We start from the raw sequence: 24,604 nt of genomic DNA on the forward strand, positions 1-24,604 counted from the left end.
AACAAACCAAGACTCAGTTCTCTGTTGTCAAAAGAAATCCTCAGAATATAGAAACTCAAATTAAAAGTGAATGGACAGAGTGAAAATTTACCATGTTAACAAACAATAGAAAGGTGAAGTAGTCATGTTTGTTTGAGTATTAAAGAGAAACTTTTGGTCACTGAGCTCATCTTCAATGACGAAGGGATCACTCCTTAATGATAATAGGGCCAGTTCCCCAAGCAATGTCTTTGTGCTGGAAAACAAAACAAATAATTCGAAAGTATGAGAGGTGAGGATAGATGGGACTTCCCGCGACAGAAGAGCCTCCTGACCGTTGCTCTTTTGTCTGTAATTCATTCCTCAGGCAGATGGGTGAGGATTTGGACAGCACTGTTAAGACTGAGAGGCCAGCAGTTAAATGTGTGGCGCCCTATTACCCATTCTGCTGACCAGGTGTTCAAAGAGAGCGGAGTCAAGGGCAGGGAACACAGGCTACACCTCAGTGGGGAGCATGAATTAGCTGGGGGCCATGTCCAAAAGCCTCCTGTGGATCTGGGCTCTGTCCTAATCTGAGTTCCCTTCTAGCCCTTTCTCTTGCATAGCTTTCTTCTCTGAGCACTTATACCTGGGGGATTAGCTCCTTTAAGTGTGTAAATACTCTGTGTAGAAAAGGAAGGGTGTGTTTGGGAGGGGACCTGCTTCCTGGTTTTTTGTTGTTGTTTGAGTCCTGGTTTACACATGTTGTCTTCGGTCACCAGTAGTCATCACTGCCTTTTTTACTATAAATGTCGTCTTCGTTTTTATGAAAATTATCTGATAAGCTTACTTAAATAGTACTAATGCTTCTTGAAAGTTGATAGAATATTTTTCCTAAAATAAAATTGGACTAAAGTACTCTATTCTGGGATCAAATTGAAGATTGAAAAGCATTCATTTCAGTGATTCAGTAGAAGCATTTTGAATTTTGTGTGATTCTCACCTACTTAAAATTGTCAATTCGTTTGAAAAGGTTTCTTATACAACAATGTGTGAAAATTAATCAGCCTAAAATTCATGGGACCTCTGATCATTTGTTACTTACAACTTAATGATGTGTCCCAAATAATTAAAGAAAGCATCAACAGCTATCAATAACTGAACATTTGGAACAGGAATTCGTGAGTAAGCTGAAGCTTAGCGGAACTCAGGTTCTATTTGAGTCCATATCCAACAAGGTGAAGCATCAATGAATTTAGTCAATTGTTTCCTATTTAGCATGAACTCAAAACCAGATGTATATGCCATTAGCAATAATGACAGAAAGATAGATAAGCCCCTGAAATTTTAGTATTAATATTTACACTGAATAATCAGTGTTATAGACATTGTTTGCATCAGAGAATTTGAAGTACAGAATATCATAGTAGAGCAGATGAGAGAGGAGAGGGGCTTTAGAGAAAGGAGTGACCCTTCTTCTACATGTGCATGGGGTGTCAGAGAAGTTCAGCTTTAAGGCTGTGTCTGAGGTTTCATCCTGCAGTCATGGGAATGATGTATATCTCTATCTGTATAATCTGAAAATGGGAAATATGATATGAGCTTACTGGCTTTGAACCAACAAAATAACTGAGCTTAAAAAATCTCAGACAGAAAGGAAATTGAAGATCTCAGGCATAAAACATTTGTCATTTTTTTATGGTTGATTCCTGAGCAAATATGTTCTTTCTTTCTAACATTCCAAGGAAACAGACATTTCCCTGCATAAATGAATCCTTTGAAGTTATAAAAGCTAATTTGGTATCAAGTTCAGAATGGCCTCTTTGGGATTGCATTGTCTCAGTTGGGGGAAACGGTAAACTTTGGGCACTTTGGATAATATTGAAAGCCCTGTTGTAATCCAGTAGAGAATACCATAGATGTTGTTTCTAATTGGTCTGATGGGTTAGTGAATTTTGAGGCAGCCTTGAAGTCAGACTCTGTAGAGAGGGATAGAAGAACCCTGAAGGAAGCAGAGGATTGGTTGTATGTCTGATCAAACCTCTTAGGAGGAGCACTGGAAAATTGGGATACTGGGAAACCATGTGGGTAGCACTACAGACAAGGCTGGGAGTCCTTAGGGATCAGAATTCCCAACGAGAAAGAGATAGACTAAACACCAATACATTTTATAAAAGAACACAACAATACCAAAAACATTAACTTCAGGATCTTAGGATGAGTGTTCCATTGCTAAACTCTAGAGGGTTCTGAGGGCACCAGGGAGCATGACCGACTTAAATGCCCAGCGGATTTTCTGAGTAAAGCAGCATTTAATCTCTAAATGAAATAAAAAGAAGTAACAGCCTAGCAGAGAGAAGCAGAGGATAGGAGGGAACGTAGCAAGAGAGGAGAGTGCGGGGGTCACAAGTGAGTGAGCAAGCCTAAGGGGGATCAGGTGACACAAGAAAGTCAAAGGTTCAGAGGCATTCTGGAACGACAGGACACTTTGTCATTAAGGAAGTGTTCTTACGGTGTTTGTAGGGTCCCCGTGGGAGTGGAGATGGAGAACAGGAAGATCAAGATGGAGAGGAAAAGCCCCTATTCTGAGGGGCAGAAGGGCTGTGAATTTCCGCTGGAGGGACCGGCATGGTGCATGAAGACTTGGAGAGCTGATTCAGGGAGAGTCAGAAGTGAGGCCTTCAGACCATTCTGGATTTAAAGCAATAGGAAAGACACAGAGAGAGACTAGAATGAAGGGGTTAGTGGCGAGGAGGGAGGAAATGATTAAGGAAACCCTTGAAGTATATTCGTATATTCTTGATGGAAAAATTTGAGCCGTTTCTCAAACATCAGTTGAACTTCCTTCTACATGTCTCAGATAATCGGTCTTCCCTTTCTTGGGTCTCAGGTGTTTCTTTTGTTGTCAGCTTCGTGGTATTTAGGACTTAGACCGTATGGAAATGGTCCTCAGGTGTTTCTTCTGCCTTTGTATTGATGATTGTTTCAGCAGCAGAGAGGCCACGGAGCCCTAGTATGGGCTGCACTCTTGACGTTTTTCACCCCAGCGCTAGTGTGATTTGTTAAAGCAGCATCTGCTTTGTGCTCCCCTCCTCTCTTCTCGTTATTTCTTTTTTTGTGTGTAATTTAGCTTCGTGCAACATATGTGAAATTTTCACACTGGATCATTGCTCTCAGTCTGGACGACTGTGGTTGACTAAGCACATCCTGTCGGGAACGCTGTGTCGTCCTAGCACGTGCTCAGTGAGTGCGTTTTAATTGGTCATTAAAGATCTCAGAAGAGGGTTGAAATAAGACAATTTCCTACAGTTTACAAAGGGAGAAACCGATGTGAACATAGTCTAGAAAATCTTCTACAGTCACATGGCTGACTCTACCGTATATCAGGACAAGTCAGCTCAACTCCAGATATGACAGGACTTTTTAAAAAAACATTCATCATTCATCACTTTCAAGTCTGTGCTTGTCCTACCTTCTTAAATGAACAAATTTGATAATAGTCTCGACTCTTGCCCCCATGTTCGTATTGCGGTTTGGTTTTAGCCATTTACCCGTGTTTCCACCCTAGCTATTTCTTCACTTATTCCATCCTGGTAATTTGTGGAATTCTGTGCACTGTGGTGGATGAGAGAGCGAGCGAAGAGAGAGAGAGAGAGAGAGAGAGAGAGAGAGAGAGAGAGAGAGAGAGAGAGAGAGCACTGCTCTCTTCCCCTTTCTGGCGGGCTCTGCGTTTTAGGGAAGAGTTTCCATTTTGCAGCTGTCTTTTCCTGTGAGCCTAAGCTCGAGATTTCATGACATCCATTTCTCTTGCTGCTTTTCATCGTTGCCATATGAGTAAATGGCATAAATAACTCCCGATGCCCTGCACAGTTGTGGCCTTTTATAGCTCTCACAAATAGAGGAGGAATAGTAACACAGCCATTCTTCCAAAACAAAACTCTTTCAAATGGGATTTTGAGTAAATTAGAAATTCAGATTTTTTTTTTACTCTAACACTAGGATAGTGTTTGTTATATAAAAACCAGTGATTTTTATGAGACCGAATTCCACTTTAATAAGAAAAGCATAAAAGAAAACAATGAAGAGACAAAAAAGTAGACAGTTATTGACCAGTGTCTTAACTCTTTCCAAATATTTGACTTGAGAAGGTGTGTGTATCTTCCCAGTTTACCAAATTTCAGATTAATTTTCTTTAAAAGAAAAGCATTTTATGAGCAGGAGCTAAGTGGCCTCTTTTTTATTTTCTGGGCTGGATCTCCACATGACGCATTAGTGGAAGGAGTCATTCCTCGGAGTGACCACTGGGGTTTCCTTCCTGCCGCAGAGGGAGTATGGCGTGACAGTTGTACATGTTACCTATTATGTATTTTAAATGAGCAAATATCTAATCATTCTTGAGTGTATTGAGCCTATGTGGCCAGAGACATTTCTCCTTGATGCTCTCTTTCAGGATAAATGGAAACACCCCAGAATGCTTTCTGTTGGTGACTGTGACGGCTGACACACACAAAGAGAGATATTCTGCAAGGCTGATTTTGTCATTTCTTTTTTTTCCCTCCCTGTAGCTTTGGAGCCTGTCCTGGAACTAGTTATTATAGACCAGGCTGGCCTCGAACTCACAGAGATCCACCTGCCTCTGCCTCCCTAGTGCTGGGATTAAAGGCGTGTGCCACCAGTGCCCGGCAGACTTCTTAAATAAATGCTTTGTTCTGTGAACAGCAACAAAACCAAACTTTGTTGTAATCTGTCATCTCGAGCAGTTTGCTATTCCAGCCCTTATTTTGGATAGTTGGCTTCATTTGATTATTGAAGCTAGGTTGCAAGAAAGAAACCATACAACATGGATTTTTCTCAAAGGACCTAAGTTGCTCTGTCTCTCATGAAAAGAACTTAGATTTCTTAGCAGAAGCAAATTTGGCAGCTAAATCATTATGGAGTAGTTTGTGTAGGACCTGGTTTCCTTCATGCCTTAGCGGTGAAAGCACAGAGCACCTCTGCAGGAAGCCGTGTGAATGACCGTGAGGAGCACGCGTGTGCTTGTCCAGAAAACTCCCTGGACTGAACAAAGCATGGGTGAATTTAGTAAACTGTGTGCTCATCTTTCTTTGTAATAATCCCAAGTTACTCAGATATTCTATAGTGTATATGTATAGCCACAGTATATATGTATCACAGACTAGGGGTTAATGCAATATTTTAGGATGGTTAATTTATATTTATGAAGATATTAATTTTATGATTTGTTTAACCTGGACTCAGCACATAAGCGTTTTTGGTAGGTTTTATGAATGTGGTTTATTATTTTATATTCCTTAGGATTCAAAATTCCTATTTAACATCTTCAGATGGCCATTGCCTCAGTGGTTCTCTGTATTCTCATTCTAAATTCCGTCCTCAGTTTACACACGCAAAGCATACACGTCCTGATTGGCTTCCCTAGGCTTTGTGTGCTTTGAACCCTTGTTTGTGACAGGAGGTCCCCAGCCCAGTATTTAAAGGCCTTATCTCTCCTTTTAACAAGTTAACACATTGTTAAGTCTTGGTGTTATGATTTTCTAAAAATGCTGCAAGATTCCTGGCGGCACTAGGCAGCAGAAATGCTGTAGGTCTCCAAATGGTGGTAGCGGGCCACGTGGCGGCAGGCAGCAGGCTCTGGGAGCAGCTGGTCCGAGGCAGAGATGGCTGCTGGTCCTGAGTAGTGGATGGTCCCAGGCAGGGAGACACATGGCAGGCAGGCAAGAGACAGAGACATGGATAGATACGATTTGCAGAGTCAGGTTGAATATTTATTCAGGGGGTTATGGAGGGGGAAGGGAAATGGGGGGGAGAGAGAGAGAGAGAGAGAGAGAGGAGAAGAGGAGAGAGACGGGGTGGGGGACGGAGAAGTGGGGAGAGAGGCAGAAGCGAAGCTGCCTCTCCAAGAGGAAGATGGAAAAGAGAGCGAGCTCAGGCCTGAAGCTGAAGATCAGCCTGCCTCAGCGGATGGGGGAGGGAGTGGGCCAGGCTTGTCTCCCAAAGTGACAAACAGTCATAACACTTGGAAGCTAATTCAAATCAGACATACCGTGAAACTTTCTACATATCGGAAATTTATCTCCGTGTCAGGCTTCTTTAAGCGTTCTTCTTGCTTAAGCTTTGATCTTGGGCCCCCATCTTTCACATGCTTGCATGGGACAGTTTTAGAAAGAATCTCACCAAGCCAGTGCTTGTGAGCGCCCCTGCACCTAGATAACCAGTTACCTGCTTGCCCTTAGCGTGAATCCTGCCAGGCCAGTTTAGCAAGGGTCATTAACTCCTACCCTTGGTACCTTGATATGTTTTCACTCACCTGTCCTGTTGCTGACTGTAGTCCTCACTTTCCCTACTTGGAACTGAGGCCGAAGATTCTCTCCCTCATTGCAGAAGTTTGACACTTCTCATTAGAGTCTTATTTTTCACTTGTGTCAGGATGTTTAATACTTATTTCTGTTCGGCCTTTTTTGGTGTCTCCTTTCCTTCCTCTGTATTAACTTATTCTGAGCACCAGGCACAGTGCTCCCAGTCCCTCAGTCAGCAAACGTCACTCTATGGTGATGGAGGAAAATGTCTAGAGTGCTTTGATCGGAAGCTGTGATGATGAGTTTCTGTGTTGGTTTTTGTCACGGTGGTGAAATACCAGCAGTCGCCTTGGGGAGGGCTGGCCTGACTTGTGGCCTCCGAGGCTGTTGCCTGTTCTCTTGGTCCACTTGCCGTTAGCCCTATGGTTGGGGTGGAGTACTTAATGCTAAAGTGTCTGAAGAAGGAACACGCTCAGCTTGTGTTAGCAGGGGACCAGAGGGAAGAAGGGACTGGCGGCAAAGCACAGTACACCACAGGGACCCCTGTTTTCAACAGCCTTTTACCTGATCAATCCATGAGTGGATACTGTATCGATGATGCCAGAACCTTTAAAATCCATTCGCCTCCCAAAGGTCAAGCCATAGCAACACCGGCTCTGAATGATGGCTTTAGGGGATGGAATTTTAGAGCCAGAGCACAGGAATTGTTCTTTTCAGCTGTGCACTTGGATATTAAGCCTTGGTCTCTGCAGTTTGTAAGTCATCTCTCTGGGTTCATGGAGTAAAATCTGCTAGCACATTTGTCCTGAAAATAACTGGATTTTTATTTGCTTTCACCGAGTCTATGGATACTCCCGTTAGAGTAATATCTAGCCAGGCCATCTCAGAGGCGTGCAACCTCACGCTTCTGGTCCCCACATGGCCACAGGCCCATGCAGTATGTGCCCTTAGTCACTCCTTTAAGGATTGTCCTGGGCACAGTTGCTTTTATTAAGAGGTAGAAACGTGGGAGTGATTTTACCTTAGGAGAGGACATGCCAGGCCCATTTTCCTGGATGGTAATGATGGACATGTGAGAACTTGGGGCCATTTGCTTTCTTATAGCAGTCACGTTCTGATAAAAATATTGAAGTAAACCATAACTCACATAAAATGCATTAATAATTATGAATGTTCTGTGGGGTGCCATTTTGGAAAAGAATTTGTCCATAGGAAAATGATTTGGAGAAAAGCCCCTCCTCCTGCGTCCTCTGACTTAGCTCCAGGACGAAGTCTTTTCACAAGATGGTGAAGTTTCCTTTGTTCTTTCTCCATGTGTCTTTGCAGGCAACTACCAAATAGAAAATGATGGTTTTCTATGTTGGCAGAAACATAAACGGCAGGGCTGTGTGTGTGTTTTGGTCTTCGTTAGAATGGGTGGAGGATACCCTGATCTCTGAATATCCTGTCATAATGTCTCTCTGGGGCTGCATTAATTGCTTTATCCTGTGGCTCTGAAGTTTGCTTAATTTTGTATGGCTCTTTTTGAATGGGAAAAAACAAGATCTCTGTGGTGAACACCAGTTGGCAATGAGTATTTGGGGACTCTTCAAAACCTTGCAGGGAAATCGGTGATGTGCTTTTCCGTGCATTTCATGTGCTTTCTGTAGGGAGGCTTTTATCCTGAGAGCGGGAGCACGGCTTCACTCTTGCTGTGCTCAGTGTGTGGGCCTGAGCCAAGGCCAGGGAGCTCTTCTGGGTCTGTTAGATACATGGGAACTGGACTGGGAGGCTTGAAGTGCTGTAAAGTTGAGCATCAGATTGTATCTGCTGTCTTCCTGTTAGCCCAACTCGCTGTGGTTGTGAGGCTGTAGCAATGTTTTTCACATAGCAAATAGACTTGCCTTTTCTTCTTAGGTAGGGTTGAGATGTGATGTAGAAGAATTAGCCAGAGCCTAAGAAGCAAGCAACCCAGGATTTGGGAAAGAGATAATATCATCAGGAAGTATAGTCATTTCTTTTTAGCTCATTGGAAATGTTTTCTGTCATGGACGGGAAGGAAAAAAAAACTTGCCGAAGATGACAATCTATTTGAAGTGGCTGCTTGACCTCTGAGAGAGAAAATGTGATTTCTCCAGAAGTGTAATTGCAGCGTTTTCCAAACCTTCTGTGATGTGTTTCTCCAGACAAGTGTGCTTGAAAACAGGAAGAGGGCAAAACAAAACCAAACCCTGCCATTGCTTGTTTTTTTTTTTTTTCTATTTGGTGGTTCTCTGACTTAGCTTCTCTTCTTTCTTAATTTTCAGTGCACACCGGTCCAGGTATGTTGTGTTTTTGTGAGTGAATATCACACAGTATGTTTCAGGTCTCACTTCATGGGGATCTGTACTTTGTGATAAGTAACTGGTTTTTTTTAATGAAATTAGACATTTTCATCAGTCACTGTGGTGACTCTAACTTATAAGACAAATCCTTTTGCCCCCCCAAGTGGCTTTTGCTCTCAATGTTCATCACAGCAGCGGAGACCAAACTAGAATTGTTGCCTTTATCTGCCATGAGCTTGGGCTGCTGGGCACTATCTCGTCTCCTCCACTAGCTTGGGATCTCTTCAGCAGCTTTTTGTGGGTTGCTCTTGTTATCCCCAGAGAGTTCATTGCATCTCGGAGACACTTGTCTTCAAAGTCCTTAGAAGTTTACAGTCCTTTGACTTAATCCCGCAGAAGGTTGTGTATCGGGGTAAATGGTGACAGTCTCTTGAAACTCAACCAGACCAGATGAGCCCAGATTGGCCTAGTTTGAGATGCAGGAAGTCCTCTGAGGAGCTCAGGCCCCAAGTCCACTTATTGAAGATGTTGCTGCCCTAGAAAGATGGCAAAGAACAGATGCAATTACTCACCTCTCCTTTGTTTATACTGCTCCCCAGGAGAGTTCCATTCTGTCTGCAAATGCGGAGCAGGCACAGGAGGGACTTGTACCATCAGATTGTGACACATGGGGCTCACCATCAGATGAGGGACGCATGGTGGCTCACCATCAGATGGGGGATGCACGGTGGTTCTCTAAAAACTTGTTTTCAGACCTGAGATGACTGTTCTATAGAATTTTAAGAAAGTTTGTCCTTGAGTTTTTTTTTATTTATCTGTCAATTTTCTGTGGAAATTATGAAAAACTACAAGATACTAGTAGTCCTGAAGTGTCGGAATGTTCAAAACAACGGATGAAACAGACCTAAGGATGTGGGTATGCCTTTTTACCTGCGCGCCCTCCTTGAACCCTTGGAAAAGAATATTGTTTGGATAGTTCTGAGCAGTTCTGAAGTGAAAATAGAGGTTAAGAGGTCGGCAACCATGGTGCCATACCTGAACACCTTCTTCCTTGGGAGTTAAACCGTGGAGCTAAGAGGGTAGCGAGCCAGTTTAGCTAGTAAGCATACTTCCTTGCCTATAAGTGTTGATAGGTGTATTTGATTTTGTAGTGGTAGGAAAGAAAGTCCTGAGAAGGTAGATTCGGTGTTGCCAGGGTATTTGATAAAGGCTGGTTAACTGACCCACGAGCAGTAGAGACCCTAGTGTGTGCTATTTCCGTGCCTAGGCACAGATCTCCCTGCGTAGTCTAGTGGCAGTGGAACTCCGGTGTACTTACCAGTGAGATCTCCCTGCACAGTCTAGTGGCAGCGGAACTCCGGTGTACTTACTAGTGAGATCTCCCTGCACAGTCTAGTGGCAGCAGAACTCCGGTGTACTTACTAGTGAGATCTCCCTGCACAGTCTAGTGGCAGCGGAACTCCGGTGTACTTACCAGTGAGATCTCCCTGCACAGTCTAGTGGCAGCGGAACTCCGGTGTACTTACTAGTGAGATCTTCCTGCACAGTCTAGTGGCAGTGGAACTCCGGTGTACTTACTAGTGAGATCTCCCTGCACAGTCTAGTGGCAGCGGAACTCCTGTGTACTTACCAGTGAGATCTTCCTGCACAGTCTAGTGGCAGTGTACATAGTCTAGCACACCAGTTGTACTTACCAGTGATGGAGAGCTGAGGCCTGCCTGCAAGGGGAGCATGAACAAGGCCTGGGTGGGGAAGTGGAGTTAGGGGAGAGGTGATAAAGAGACAAAGAGATAGAGAGACACAGACACTTGAAGCCAAGGGCACCGAAATGAGGATGGGGTTTTGGTCCAGAGTGCAGTGCGAAAAAGCACAGTGTTGGTCTCTCTGTGTTCAGTGTTTTTGTCTTTTGAGGATGAGAACGGGGGAGGCGAGGAGGTAATGCCTGTCATGAGTAGGATTGAAATACAGAATCAATGGCTAGAGGCATGAGCACTGGGTACCTGTAACAGGTTGGAGTTTTATTAGAGAGAAAACATACTCCTGAATCATATTTCAGAAGGAGAGAGATACTGCAATTTCAGGTCCATGAAGACAGCCGTCACATTGTACTTTTTGGCACAATCAGCGAGTTCACAGTTCAGTTTCTAGAACGGGGCGTGTCCTGATCCGATCAGCCCTAATACAGCACACCTGGTAGTTTGTGCTTCCTGACAACCGAGCTTGAGAAGGGACTCACAGTGTCTCAGGATATCTTAGCATGTTTATAGTGATAAAACGGCATCGGTGTAAGAGACTATGCTAAGGAAGAGAGACATGAGAAGCTTTTTTCAGCCATGATTAGACATTAGAATCACCAAAGGAAGTTTTCCAAATACAGGTGCTTTTACCTCTTCCCCCAGCCACACCAGTTAACTCAGAGGTATGACCGGCCACTGTTGTGGTGTGGCCCCTTGGTGGGTCTACTCTGCAGTGAGAGCTGAGAAAATGTACTTGAATGCACACAGTTGCAAAGACTGACCCGGTCCTGCTGCATGCCTTGCCTGTGTACCGAGGGGACAGCTATGCTGCCAGCATCCCTAACAGTATCCTCATTCCTCTGCTTTCAAGATACTGTCAGGACTGAGTCTCTTGCCTCCCATCCTTGTTCACATCAGACACCACCCAAGACCTGCATTTGACAGTCAGCCCCTCTCACGACCCATTCGCGTTTCTTTGGTAGCCTCTACTCTAGTGGTAGCTTCCCCCACTCTTCTGGGTCTTCCAGATGAAGAGCACCACCCCCAGATCAGCAAATTATCCCCTACTCCCCATCTCTGTTCTGAGTGTTTTCTTGACTCTGAATCCTGGCTGTTCTATGTAGTACAAATGAATCACAAATTTATGTCTGGCTTAGAATTTTGTACCAAGATCCAGACTTATAAATATCAATGTGTCAGTTGCATCTTCATTTAATGTTTCCAGGCCAACGTCTTACCAAATAAAATTCTTGGAACACATGTCCATCTCTCCAAGTTTTAGTTCCGTTCATATCAACAAATGGTACCTCCAACTACCCTCATGCTGAAATCAAGAAATTATACGTCATCCTTTTAAGTTTCCAAGGCTCAGTTGAATTTGTCCTGATTGTCTCGCAGTTTTGTCTGCAGAAGATGTTGTCTTTCTCCATTGTTCTTCCCCCAATATGCATGCTAACATCTTTTATCTAGACTGCAGCTTCAGCTTCTTGCCCACCCTTCCTATTGTGAGGTAATGTATTGGAGCAATGACAACTTATCAGCGATGGCCACCACTAAGAAAGTCCCTCACCTCCCCCAGCAGCCAGTAGCTCCTAGGAGAGCAGTGGAGTCTAATAAGCCCCTCCCATCCATGGTGGAACTTTGATGGGTTCCATCTAAGGCAGGTGCTCTGCAGATAATCACAGCTGCTATTAGTTCATGAAAACGAGAGCCATGTTAGGTTGAGAAGATAGCATTTTATAGCACCCCTTACTTAGTAAGACCCCCAGCTTGTTCCTTCTTTCTGTACCTTTCTGTACTAATGAAAATCATTAGTAGAAATCGTAGTTGTAGTAAACCCTTGACAACCTGTCACATGGCTTTAAACACTGTCAACCTCATATCTGATCTTGTTTTGTCATTGAATTTCTTCTACTAGTTTTGAGAAAAACTCCAACTATAATTGTTTCACAGAATATTATTTGAAAGATGAAGACTCTTGTATTAAAATACAACTATGGAGCTGGAGTGTAGAGCCTTTGCCGCTTTTGCAGAGAGCCAGAGTTCATTCAGTAGCTATCATTCCAACTCCAGGGCTCTTCTAGCCTCTGAGGATATATGAAGGCACAGGACACACACGCACGTACATGAACGTGCATGCACACACATACACACACACCCCCATCGTGTTCTAACATTACAAAATTAAAACAAATATTAATGTCTTAATAACATTAAGAGCTCAGTGTTACTTTGAAATTTATTTATGTTAGTCTTCCTTCAGTGTCTTACAGTTTGAATTTTTCAGATTATAACCCAATAGCATTATGTAATTTGTTGATTATATTCTTTCAGTAAGCATTTAATCTAGGTATGGTCAGATTCAGAATAGGGTTCTATTAATTCTGTGAAGGAGCATGTCAGCTTCCACCAGAAAAACATACTTTCCAGTAGCATCTTCTATGCCCTTTGCAAAGTAAGCACTTACTACATCAGCTTTTTCTTCCTTTTACCACAGAGTACCCCTTGGGTTTTATTAGTTTTAGTGTATAGTTACAGATTTAAACATATTTGATGTCTTTATGTTGCATCTTCCAGATGAGCAAATATTGCCACTTGACAAGTGCCCATAAGATTAAGACGTAATTATGATATTACATATACTTCACATGAGATCACACACTACAGTGCAGGTATTGGGGGACACCAAGCTGCTTTAGCAAAAGTGAGCCTCAGCCGATGGTCCTGCAGGCCTTACCTGTACAAGACTAACCTCCAGCAGAGATTCTCTCCTCTGGTGGGTGGACATCAGAGTTAACAGTTGCCGTATGCTGGATATTCCCATGGCCTCCGACAGCAAACAGACACAGTTCTGTTTTCTGGCATGAATATAATGATTTAAAATGTCCAAACTAATTATGTTTCAAGGTAGTATGTGTCTGTATGTTTGATAAAACATTTAAAATCATGAACTATGCTTTAGTTATGATTTATTTTTATAGGTAATAGTTGCTGATTGAATGTACTCTTTGCTCATTGTATTAAAACCTCAGATTTTGTATTCTTAGTCACCTCCTAGCAAATAGACTTCATACTGTTATTAATCTTAGATTTAACAAGAATTAGTATGAGTCTTCCTCCATTTCTGTCTACATAATTTTGGCAGATGTGAAGACAAGGGGCTGCTAGAGTTACCTTGAAATTATAATTATTTAAAGTTTTTCTCTCTTAGAGTGAGGTGCTAACACCTAGAAGAAATGGGGTTTAGCATTGTCAGGATCTGCCAGAAAACAGTGGTTAAGTAGTACTGAGGTGACTTCTCATTCCCATCCAAATAAAAGATGATTTAACGACAGCAGCCAGGCGACAGAACAGCTGGATAACTTTTAAGTTTCAATGCTAGATACTGAACATTTGAACTAGTTTTGAAAGATGATGTTAATAAATGAAGCCTGATTAGGATAATTTTCCAAATAGTTTTACTAACTTTGCCCCCAGTTTATAAACTCAGCTCAAAGGACTGGTCTGGTTCTGCCACAGCTTGCTGTTGCCCCTATGTCAACACAGCAAGGGACAGAAGCCTTGTGCTTGGCTTCTCTGGCTATTGCTTTCCTCAGCACTTTCTCTTGTTACAAGATCATAACGGATGAGGGAGACATCATATATTAAATTTCCCAGATATATTAAATTTCTTTTAGGTCTACTGCTTTAATTTCCTTTATATCTTCCAGACACAGTCTTTTCTAGGTGTTAGCACACGAACACTACTTTCCAAGATGACCTAGATAATATTGTTTTATTGAACTAGTTTCTCCTATTAACTTGAGGTAACTGATGGAATAGAAGACTTCCCAGCTTTCCCTTGAGAATTACTTATGTGTATGGAAATTGGTTTTGAGCATCAGTTTTTGAAACTGGAAACTGTGCCCTGAGCAAAGAGGAGGAGTCTATAGGTTTTGTAGAACTAGAAATAAATGAACGAATGGGGGGAGAGAAAACAAAACAAAGCAGTGGGCTGTTGATTTTGTTTAAAAATTCTGCTCTTTTAGGCATTACTCTCACACAAGAATTTTGTACCTGCAATTGTCAAGGGTCAATGGAATTACAGACACAGTTTCCGAACTTAGGGTTTTGAAGCTCTGTTCAGAATCTGTTTGAAGCTGAATCCTACTTGACCATGGCTCGGCCTGGCCACCTCGTGTCCCCAGGTCTGTGACTGGAGTTCCCCCAATACCTATTTATACAGCTCTGCCTTGGGCTGCATTCGACACCTCATTCCTTGTGACATACAGGCCACACTAGGACACTGAGGTACTTAAACTAGGGCTTAGATTGCTCCTCGCAGTGACGCCATGTTATGGATGGGGGTTGTATCTGAAGGAAAATGGCTTCGTGTGTGGCTTATAAGAACGGAGGCAAGACTGGCAGTGTCTCCAAAAGAATGTTCTACGGCAACATTAACACAAGTTAGAGCATACTTTCCTCACCATGTTATTTATCTGAATTAATGCTTCCACTGGCAATCACACCTTGATTGCCTTTTATTCATTAGCTTTTGATTTAATTAATATGACTTGTTAAAGGCGAATCTTCAATGTTTTTCTATAAACAGCTCTGATTTATTGATTCAATTTGAATATTGTGTTTATTTAAATAGGTGTTTGAATTACATGTTTTGAGCCCTCATAAAGGAGTTTCAAACTACAAGTTAATTAGAAAATATGACTTTCTTTTTTGCTTTTTTAGGGGATAGCATCTTAATTTGATACCCTTAAGAAGTGAGATGCAGGCATAGCTAGTACTTTCGAATTTTAAGTGCTTCAGATAGTAGTACTAAAGTTTGATGATATATATTTGTGCACAAATTAGAACATTAGACAATTTTATAATACTATTCTTCCCAAAAATCCTTTTTAGAATGGTTGAGCCTGTGACTTAATGCTTTTTCTGGTCTTTGAAGCTGAAGGACCCAGCAGTTGATGAGTGTCCAGACATGCAGAGAAAATCTAATTAAGGAAGGAGAAAGTCACAGTGACTCAGGTTAAAGAGGGATTTGATGATCAATATGATTCCTAGTGGAAAACTAAGTGAAGCCTTGAGGAGAGAGAGGCTGATGAGGGCTCTGTGCTTAGACTAGTAAAGGGTTTTCAGTGTTTTGCAGTGAGTGTGTTGGCTTTAAAAAGGTTAAAATATTCTACAGATTCTAAAACTTCCACAAAATGAAAACTTGTCACCATGTGCATAAGAAGCAGAGAAACTTCACTTTTAATGGGGGTGGGGAGTGTATTGTGGAGGGATCACAAAAGATAAAAGGAAAATAAATCCTTAAGCCAAACATGAATGAAGATATTGCTATTTTATAAAATTTTTGTGTCTCTGAAAGATTTGGAAATAGGTTTTCTACTTTATTCTAGATTTATTTAGTATAAAGGAGAAAGTATCCATGAATTAACTGCACCAATATTTATTCTGTAAAATGTATGCAGTGCCAGTAAGATTCTGAATAGTGGACACACAGAAGTGAAAGAAGCATTTTCCTTATTTCTGGAGCTTTTAATGTATAAACTTTAAAGAAATTTTTAGTTTCATATGATATGATATCTAAAATATCAGTGTCATAACAACTAAAATGATCATAGCCCACAAAGTCCCCTAACACTTAGGTCTGGAAGGGGCTCATAAGCCAAGAGCACAGGTTCTTCCAGAAGGCCCCAGTTGGATTCCCAGCACCCATTGTGGCTCACAGCCATCTGTAGTTCCAATTCTAGGGGCTTTGACGTCTGTCTCTGGCCTCCTCAGGCACCAGACACAGACATGATAAACAGACTTAGAAGCAGATGAAACACATAAAACCAAAATAACATTTAAACAAACAAATAGACACCTTAACACTTGGAGTTTTAGTTCATGGAAATTGCATAATCATAATTTCATGAAACTGGCTCTTGTGTTTATAGAAAGTGAGTTCAAAGGAAATGTTTTTATCACCGTGGAATGATGTAGATTGGTCTTTGGGAGTGCTCAGGCTGTCTCGGTCACTGTTCTGTTGCTGTGAAGAGACGCTATGATCAAAGAACTCATAAAAGAAAGCATTTAACTGGGGACTTACAGTTTCAGAGAGTGAGTCTATTATTATCATCATAGTGATGACATGGTGTCACTGGAGCAATAGTTGATAGTTACATTCTCATCCACAGGCAGAGAGAGAGACAGAGAGAGAGAGGGACAGACAGACAGAGAGAGAGAGAGAGAGAAAAGAGAACAGGGAACAAACAAGAGAGAGCACTTGGGACTGACATGGATTTTTGAAACCTCAAAGTCCACTCCCAGTGACACACTTCCTCCAAGGCCACACCTCCTGATGCTTCTCCTCTCAAATAGTTCCACTCCCTGTTGTCTAAGCATTCAAATTTGGAGCCCATGGGGGCATTCTTGTGCAAACAACCACAGTGACTTTAGGTGCATCCCAGGAATAAGTGTTAAGTCAAGGAAAGGCTCCATTGTTTTTCCAAGGACTAGTCATAGTTCATGGTCCCAGGGCCATGAAGTGCATGACCTTTAGAAGCATGAGATCCCATAACCCAGAATTCAGTTCCTGGTACATACAGTTTCATTCTTCTCAAGGGAAGTGGAAAGCTTTGGGGAAAGAAGGTGCTGCATGTGTTTTATGGGTGAGAGGAAAATGTCTGTAAGCGCGGGGAACATTCCAAGGCGTTCCTGGAATCAGTTACAGCCTCCTGTGGGGGCCACTGATGAGCTCAGCTGGGCTGAGAAAGCTGTGCAGATGTCGTCTCTGAGTCGCAGCCTCAGTCCCTGCCAGAGGCTCCCTTAGTTCTCAAACACAAAGTGAGGATCACAGGCTGAGAAGGGCACGGGCAGGGATTTGTGGATGCTTGCTGCTGGGTACCCAGAGAGCGAATAGGCTTAGAGAACTCAAGGAGATGTGCTCAGCAGCGGAGGTATGTCTTCCCAGCTGGGATACAGGCAACGCATCCTGAATCTGACTCCCAGGAGAAGACTCCACATGGTGGAGCCTTGGAACAAGATGTCTGCCTCCCATTGCCATCCCCAGTAATGATGGGGTGTCAGTGGGCTCAGGGAGAAATGCCACCTGGCAGTTGGAGTGTGATGAGGACTTTGGCTTCTGAGTTTCCCTTCTGGGGCAGCTCTTTTGAACAAAAATAAGTTAGAGTTTGCTTTTTAATTTTTATTTATTTATTTGAAAGACATTAGCATTCATATTTCAGACTCAGACACAGGGTTTTCTGGGTCACATGATCCCTCCATTTTGTTTCCTCTGAAGACTTCTGGTAGCAATCACAATTATAATAAGAAACCATGTTGACATATAAGATTAGCAAACCAAATATTGCTAACATAGAGGAGACAGAGGGAAGGACTAGGAATTGTCATTGTTGCTGTAGGAAAGATATATACAAAATTTGAGTTTTCATTAAAAATAATGGAGTTGCATATGGCTTGACCTTGCAACTCTTTTTTTCTTAGGAATTTGTTACTCACATTTTAAAAAATATGGATAAAATATGCAAGGATATAATTATGTCACTCTAGTAGCAGAAAGCTGTGAATAAGCTAGATGATTATTAGTTGAAGAATAGTATGAAATTAAGCATATTATCTTTTACAATGGGATGTGTATCATATACCAACATTTCTGTATGTAGTTTTCTGTATCGTGCAGGTGTATATAAATACACATATGTCAGTTTATGTAGCATATATAAAATTTACATGTAAATATGGAAGGGCTATAGACCAGAGAGTATGTCGGAATAGTACTCAGTGTTGACTCCAGAGGATGGGACCTGGGTGGTGGGAAGAGTATGTCAGGATGGTGAGTTTTTCTTTTCTTTTCTTTTTTCTTTTTTTCTTTTTCTTTTTCTCCTTCCTTCCTTCCTTCCTTCCTTCCTTCCTTCCTTCCTTCCTTCCTTCCTTCCTTCTTTCCCTCCTTTCTGTCTTTCTCTTTTGGTTTTTTTGAGACAGGGTTTTTCTGTGTTACTTTGGAGCCTGTCCTGGAATTAGCTCTTGTAGACCAGGCTGGCCTTGACTCACAGAGATCCGCCTGCCTCCGCCTCCCAAGTGCTGGGATTAAAGGCGTGTGCCACCACTGCCTGGTTCTGTGGTTGGTTTTTTATTAATTATATTTTGTATTTTTTGTGTTTAGTATCTCCTTTAAAACATTTTAACGAACAAGGCCACCAAATGAAATATCCCATCAAACCCAGTAAAAGTAGAAAATAAAGCAATCAAGAGGATCAGAATATACGGTTATGCCTGGATGTTATAGTAGCAGAACCGACTGAATAAAAACTGTCTCCACAGTGTAATGTTACCTTTGATTAGAGCTGACACACACATGCAGAATGTGTTTCAAAGAACCATTTGCTTTGAGTATGTCTTTATAAATTGTAATAGTATATTCTTCATTTTTTAGATTTATTTATTTTTATTTTTGTGTGCATTGGTGTTTTGTCTTCACGTATGTCTGTGTGAGGGTGTCAGATCCCCTGGGACTAGGGTTACAGACAGTGGGTGCTGGGAAATGAACCTGGGTCCTCTGGAAGAACAGTCAGTGTTCTTAAATGTTGAGCCATCTCTCCAGCCCCCTATTCATCCAATTTTTGATGATATGCCATAATATAAAATACAACCAGATCAATTATAGTTTTCAGAAGCTCTTATTTTAAAAATGGGAAAGATGTTATGGAAGATGAGAGTATCACAGAGAGAGAGAGAGAGAGAGAGAGAGAGAGAGAGAGAGAGAGAGAGAGAGAGAGAGAGTTAAAGAGCGGCGGCAGAGGGTGGGGTGTGTGTGAAGGGAATGTGTGTGTCAAGTTTCTGCCTTTGGGATTAAAGGATCCTATCTAAGTGAAGATGCAGTTTGAGAAACAAAGGAAAATATTCCTATCACTGCTTTGCTTTTAATTACACTGAGAATCATTGTCAAGTGGTTTTGTTGAACTCTAGTTTCACTGGAAGGGAAAGACTAAATCATAGAAATATCAGGTTCAACCTTAGCCATATTGCAAGTGTGTTTACCATGTGAATAATTACAATATTCTAGGACTCCCAGCCTTGCTGAAATCAGTATGTCACTGACATTCTCAATGCAGAATTGCATGGAATAGAAATTTTAGGATGCTAAATTAGACCCACAATAGACGTATAGTTCTGTAGAGTCACTTTCATTTGTTCTTTGGTTTCCTTCAGGGTAAACGGGAAGCTGGTGGCTCTAAAGGTGATCAGGCTGCAGGAGGAAGAGGGGACACCATTCACGGCCATCAGGGAAGGTAGGCACTCTGTCCGCTCTCTGATTCTCTATTTATGTGGTTTTCATGGCGCGGTGAGTATGGTACTCTCTCCAGACATGCTGAGATTGAGTTACACTGCTAAGTGTCTCATTTGATTGTGTAAACTGTAATTAAAAACATTCAGTGCCTTCTGCAATCATACCAAGTCATATTAAACAAGATAAGACCATCTTTTTATATTCAGATTTGTGGGGGGAAAATTCATGGTGGACTCTCTAGGCAACTGGAGAATATTTTTATGTCTGATTCTGTTTGCAGCACTACTAAAATACTAAATAACTCACTACTAAATATTAAATACTAAAATGCCAAAATGTCAGAGTGGCATTATTATAGATTCATGATTTTTAAAGGAAATTCTTAAAAATGAAGGATTATCCTTACCTTGTTGCTCATTTGCCTTTCTTCTTTCTTGGGTCCCTTGTTTTCTTTTCTTTCCTCCTTTCTTTTGCTTTGTTTTAATTCTTCTCTTATATATTACATTTCAGTCATGGTTCCCCTCCCTCCACTCCTCCACTCTTCCCCTCATTCCCTCTCCCCTGGACGCAATCCACTCCCTGTTTTCCTTCAGAAAAGAGGAGGCCTTCCAGAGATATCAGCTGAACACTGAATAAATAACAAGTGAAATTAAGACTAGGCACATATCAAGGCTGGACGAGGAGGAAAAGGCCACAAGAGCAGGTGAAAGCGTCAGAGACACCCCCATTCCCACTGCTAGGAGACCCACAAAAACACCAAGCCATACAACCATAACGTATATGCAGAGGACCTATCGTAGACCCTCCCAGTCTCTCTGATTGTTACTGTGGTCTCTATGAGCCTTTGTGTGAGTCCTGATTAGTTGGTACTGTTCTCCGTGGCGTCCTTGACTTCTCTGGCTCCTGCAGTCTTTCCTCTCCCTCCTCTGCGGGATTACCTAAGCTCTGCCTGTTGTTTGACTATGGTTCTCTGCATCTGCTCCCAACAGATGCTGGATGATGCCCCTCTGATGACAAGTGGGCTAGGCAGCAATCTATGGATATAGCAGAATATCACAAGTAATCATTTCATTGACTTGTGTGTGTGTGAGAGAGACAGAGACAGAAAGAGGCACACAGAGAGAGAGAGGAGGGGAGAAAGAGAGAGTCGTGTTTGGTTCTATTGTAGGTCTCTGGACTGTCCAGTGTCTGATTCCTGTCCATGCAGGCAGTGTCAGGCTTGGTCTCCCTTTTGTGGTGTGGGCCTCAAGTTGGGCCAATGTACACCACCATCGTTCTTATCCTTTAGTGTGCATGGCTTGTCTCATTCCTTTAGTATTAGGTATGTTGCAATATTTTTCCCATTGCTATTTTTAAAACGTTCTCTCATAATGCAGCAGATTCTATGCATAAGGCTTTAGTTTTATTAAATAAGGTTGAACTGTCTTTTGTCTTTTTCATTTATGCATAAGAGGGTTTCTGCTATTGATGAGAGTCATCTTATTCATGTGAATTTTCAGTTCTGTCATAACTATTAGGGTTAGTAGCTTCACTTCTACATCTTTTAAAAATGCAAATTCTCCTTACCTAAGTCCTCAGTTCATTCTCCCATTAGAGGGACCAAAGCTATATCTTCTGCTGATCCAAATGATGTATCAGTGTTTTGCCACCTAGTTATGACAAATTAAGTACACTCTGTCATTACCTGGTTTGTCATTTGATGATGATAATGTTGATATGCTTCTTCCCTCTTTTCCTCTTTCTAGTCTTCCTCTTTGCCCCAATATAGTTTTTATTGCTGTGATACAACATCATGACCAAAGATAAATTTGGGGAGGAAAGGACGTTTTATTACACTTCCATATCGCAGTTCATCATTCAAGGAGGTTAGGCAAGAAACTCAAAGAGGGCAGAAATGTGGAGGCAGGAGCTGATGCTGCTTATTGGTCCTTATGGTTGGCTAATTTGATTTGTTTTACACCCCACAACCACCTGCCCAGGGGTGATACCACCTCCAATGTTCTGGGCCCTTCCACTCCAATCATCAATGTACCACAGGCTAGGCTAGAGTCCAGTCCGGTAGGGCATTTTCTCAGTTGAGGCTCCCTCTTCCAAAATGACTCTGGCTTGTGCCAGGTTTTCAGAAAACTAGCCAGTATACGCTTGTTCTATTTTCTCATCTCATTCTTCCTTTCATTTCCTTGCAGTTTGGCTTTCTTCGTTACCGGTTAGCTGAAACATCTTAGAAAATGTATCCATTGTCTCTTTATTATATACCAAACCTTCTGTTTTCTGGTTCTTCTCTCTAACCTTTTAGTAGATTGCACATGGTTGAAACAATCTTTCCTGCTACGGCAGACTCCAGGAAGGGTCAGTTTTTCTCTTTGCTTTGCCTTGCCTTTTCGGTTTGTAGTACCTAAGGAGAGAAAAGAGCCTGCTTTTCTTTAGTAAGCACCCATTCCTGGATAATTTCATTCATTCCCTAAATTTAAATAGCAGGCATAAGCTGCTGACTTCCACACATGTGTTTATTTAGTTAAGACCTTGTCTTTGTGTCCACTTCATAGATCTGTCTGCCTACTTGGAATTTTCCCTTGAATTCAACAACCTCTAAAAAGAATAAGCTATCGCCACCAAGTACGACTAGTATAACAAATAACCTAAACCTTATATCCAAACATGATTCTGGTCCATCACGTCCCATGCAGTATTCTCTATACATGAGTAAAGGTCATGTCCAGCGAATTAACCAAATGTGGTTCTGTTGGGTCCATCTCTAAAGGTAGCTCACATCTGTCCACAGCTGAGTCTCCTCACTGTATCTCAGGATTCCTTGGATTGCTGCAGGAACTTTTGCATTATCCTCTCCCCTTCTTTGTCATCCTATTGTTTCTTCTCTACTTTGAAACTATTATAATCTAATTATGTAAGCCATGTTTAATTAATCCCTTTATAAACCTGTATTCTGCTTTTCTTTTAACCATCCCAGAGCGCCCCATCTTAGGGCCCTCACATACACTCTCCCTCTATCTAGAATACTCTTCATTGACCAGTTTAGGTACCAACTACAAACTCGTATGTTCTCTTCTCAGAGAAATTTTCTATAACCATCCTGCCTACAGTTGCAGCTAGCTATTACCTTACCCACCTTTATGCAGCTCACCATGCCGATAATCCTGTTCGTTCCCCATTACCGTTCTTACTGGAATGTGAACTGTGGGAGATAGAATTTTAATGAGGTTAGTGACCTTGTTTGACACCCGCCCTGCAGCAGCTATTGAGTGGCTTACAGAGCATCATTAAGCTAGAGTCAGTAAATAAGACGGAATATTCGATACAGGTGGTACTCCTGTGGAATCTGTCATCCAGGTGGCAGGCAGAAGATTGAAATAATACATCAAAGAATAACACGCCATGCCATATAAATGCCAAATCACTTCTGAAGTATCGTGAATTCCCAGAAAGGTTCTCCACTAGTGAAGTGTGCTAAGATGTCGGCTGGACCTGGAGGCAGAAATCTGATGATAAACTGTGGAGTCTGGATGGAGAAGGTGCTGTCTGGAACGGCACAGAGACTGAGCAGGGGTAGAAACTCAGTGACTTTTCTTAGTGCCGGGAGTGGGGATGGTTTCCATGAGGTGGTCTCAGTAGCTGGTCACGTGGCAGTGGGGGGGGGGTCTTGTGCCATTGGAAGTGGTCTCAGTGGCTGGTCACGTGGCAGTGGGGGGGGCTTGTGCCATTGGAGGATTTAGTTTGTACATGTTGAGTTCTAATGGTGTGGGCATGAAGCTCCCAGCAGTTGAATATAAACAACACATTTAGTAAGACCCTTACAATCATAAAATCTTTAGTTTTATTTAATTCAATTTAGAACAGAGATTCATTTGAGTCGATATTCTGGAAGATAGAAAGTGTAAAAAGCATGGCCGTAGCTCCTGCAGTGCAGGAGGGCAGCAGTCGAGGGCAGAGGAGGAACAAGAGCAGAAGTAAAAGCAAGTTCAATGTTTTTGAGGCCAAGAACTTTCAGTAGTTCAATGTTTTTGAGGCCAAGAACTTTCAGTAGTTCAATGTTTTTGAGGCCAAGAACTTTCAGTAGTTCAATGTTTTTGAGGCCAAGAATTTTTGGTGCAAATGAGAGACTGACTGTTAGTCGGGGTAATCTATAGAGAGTGGCTTTTGGAGTCTGGAATTCTGGGTGTTGACTGTTTCTTCGTCTTTCATCACAGCACTGTCAGGCTTAGATGGTGCATTGCGTAGGATTAGATATCGCCTTACAGTTTTGGAGGCTGGAAGGCCAAAGCCACGATACCATGACACCCTTTCTGCAAGCTGAGAGAGATGATCTGTCCTAAGATTTTTTTCCCTTGGCTCCTAGACAGGCGTCTTATCCTTGTGTCTCTAGGTAAAGTCACACTATGAGGTCCCATGTAGAAAGGAATGTGGGGAAATGTGGTTCAACCCACTCCGATCTTTATTCTTGTTATTCTCATGGAGACATTTGAAAGGACTGCATTTTTTGATCCAAAAGTTTATCAGAGGGACATGATATGTAGTGATGATAATATTTGCTGGTCATTTTCTCTTAATAAAATGTGTGTGTATGTTAGACAAATGAATTCATTAACATTCTCTAAGGTGATTTGGCTATTTGTTATTTTTTAAAGAAAAATTCAATTTTTTTTTCTCCGTGACTAAATGACTTGAGGTATGTGGCTTGTAAGGTGAGTTGTGTCATGTCAGTGAGCATGATTAAGACTTTGGTTCTTAGTTTGAGTTTGGCAGCAGGGAGAACTGATCCCAATACTAGTATATATACATAAAATGATAAAGGTCTATTTTGACAGTTCCTCAAATTGATAGTTGTGATTTCAGACATTAATTCCTAAGATAAAATATTTTAAATCTTAACTTTTAAGTCCACCCCACAAGAATCTGTTTTATCTAGGTAGAAAGTCTAATAAACATACACCTTCTCCATTTGTATAGGACTGGGCTGGTATGTGGTCATCCTTGGTTATAACC

The 24,604-nt window shown here is 41.8% G+C and overlaps 1 protein-coding gene across 8 annotated transcripts in view; it reads left to right on the top strand.

The window, feature by feature from the left end:
- Cdk14 (cyclin dependent kinase 14) overlaps window positions 1-24,604 on the top strand; it is a 591,789-nt gene that overhangs the window by 231,738 nt on the left and 335,447 nt on the right. For all 8 annotated transcript variants that reach the window (XM_075956305.1, XM_075956306.1, XM_075956307.1 and 5 more), the window contains one exon: window positions 19,525-19,604. In XM_075956305.1, coding sequence (XP_075812420.1) covers window positions 19,525-19,604 — 80 coding nt within the window. The remainder of the gene's footprint in view (window positions 1-19,524; window positions 19,605-24,604) is intronic.

The sequence above is a fragment of the Microtus pennsylvanicus genome, chromosome 22 (assembly GCF_037038515.1).
Source record: "Microtus pennsylvanicus isolate mMicPen1 chromosome 22, mMicPen1.hap1, whole genome shotgun sequence".
Classification (NCBI taxonomy): domain Eukaryota; kingdom Metazoa; phylum Chordata; class Mammalia; order Rodentia; family Cricetidae; genus Microtus; species Microtus pennsylvanicus.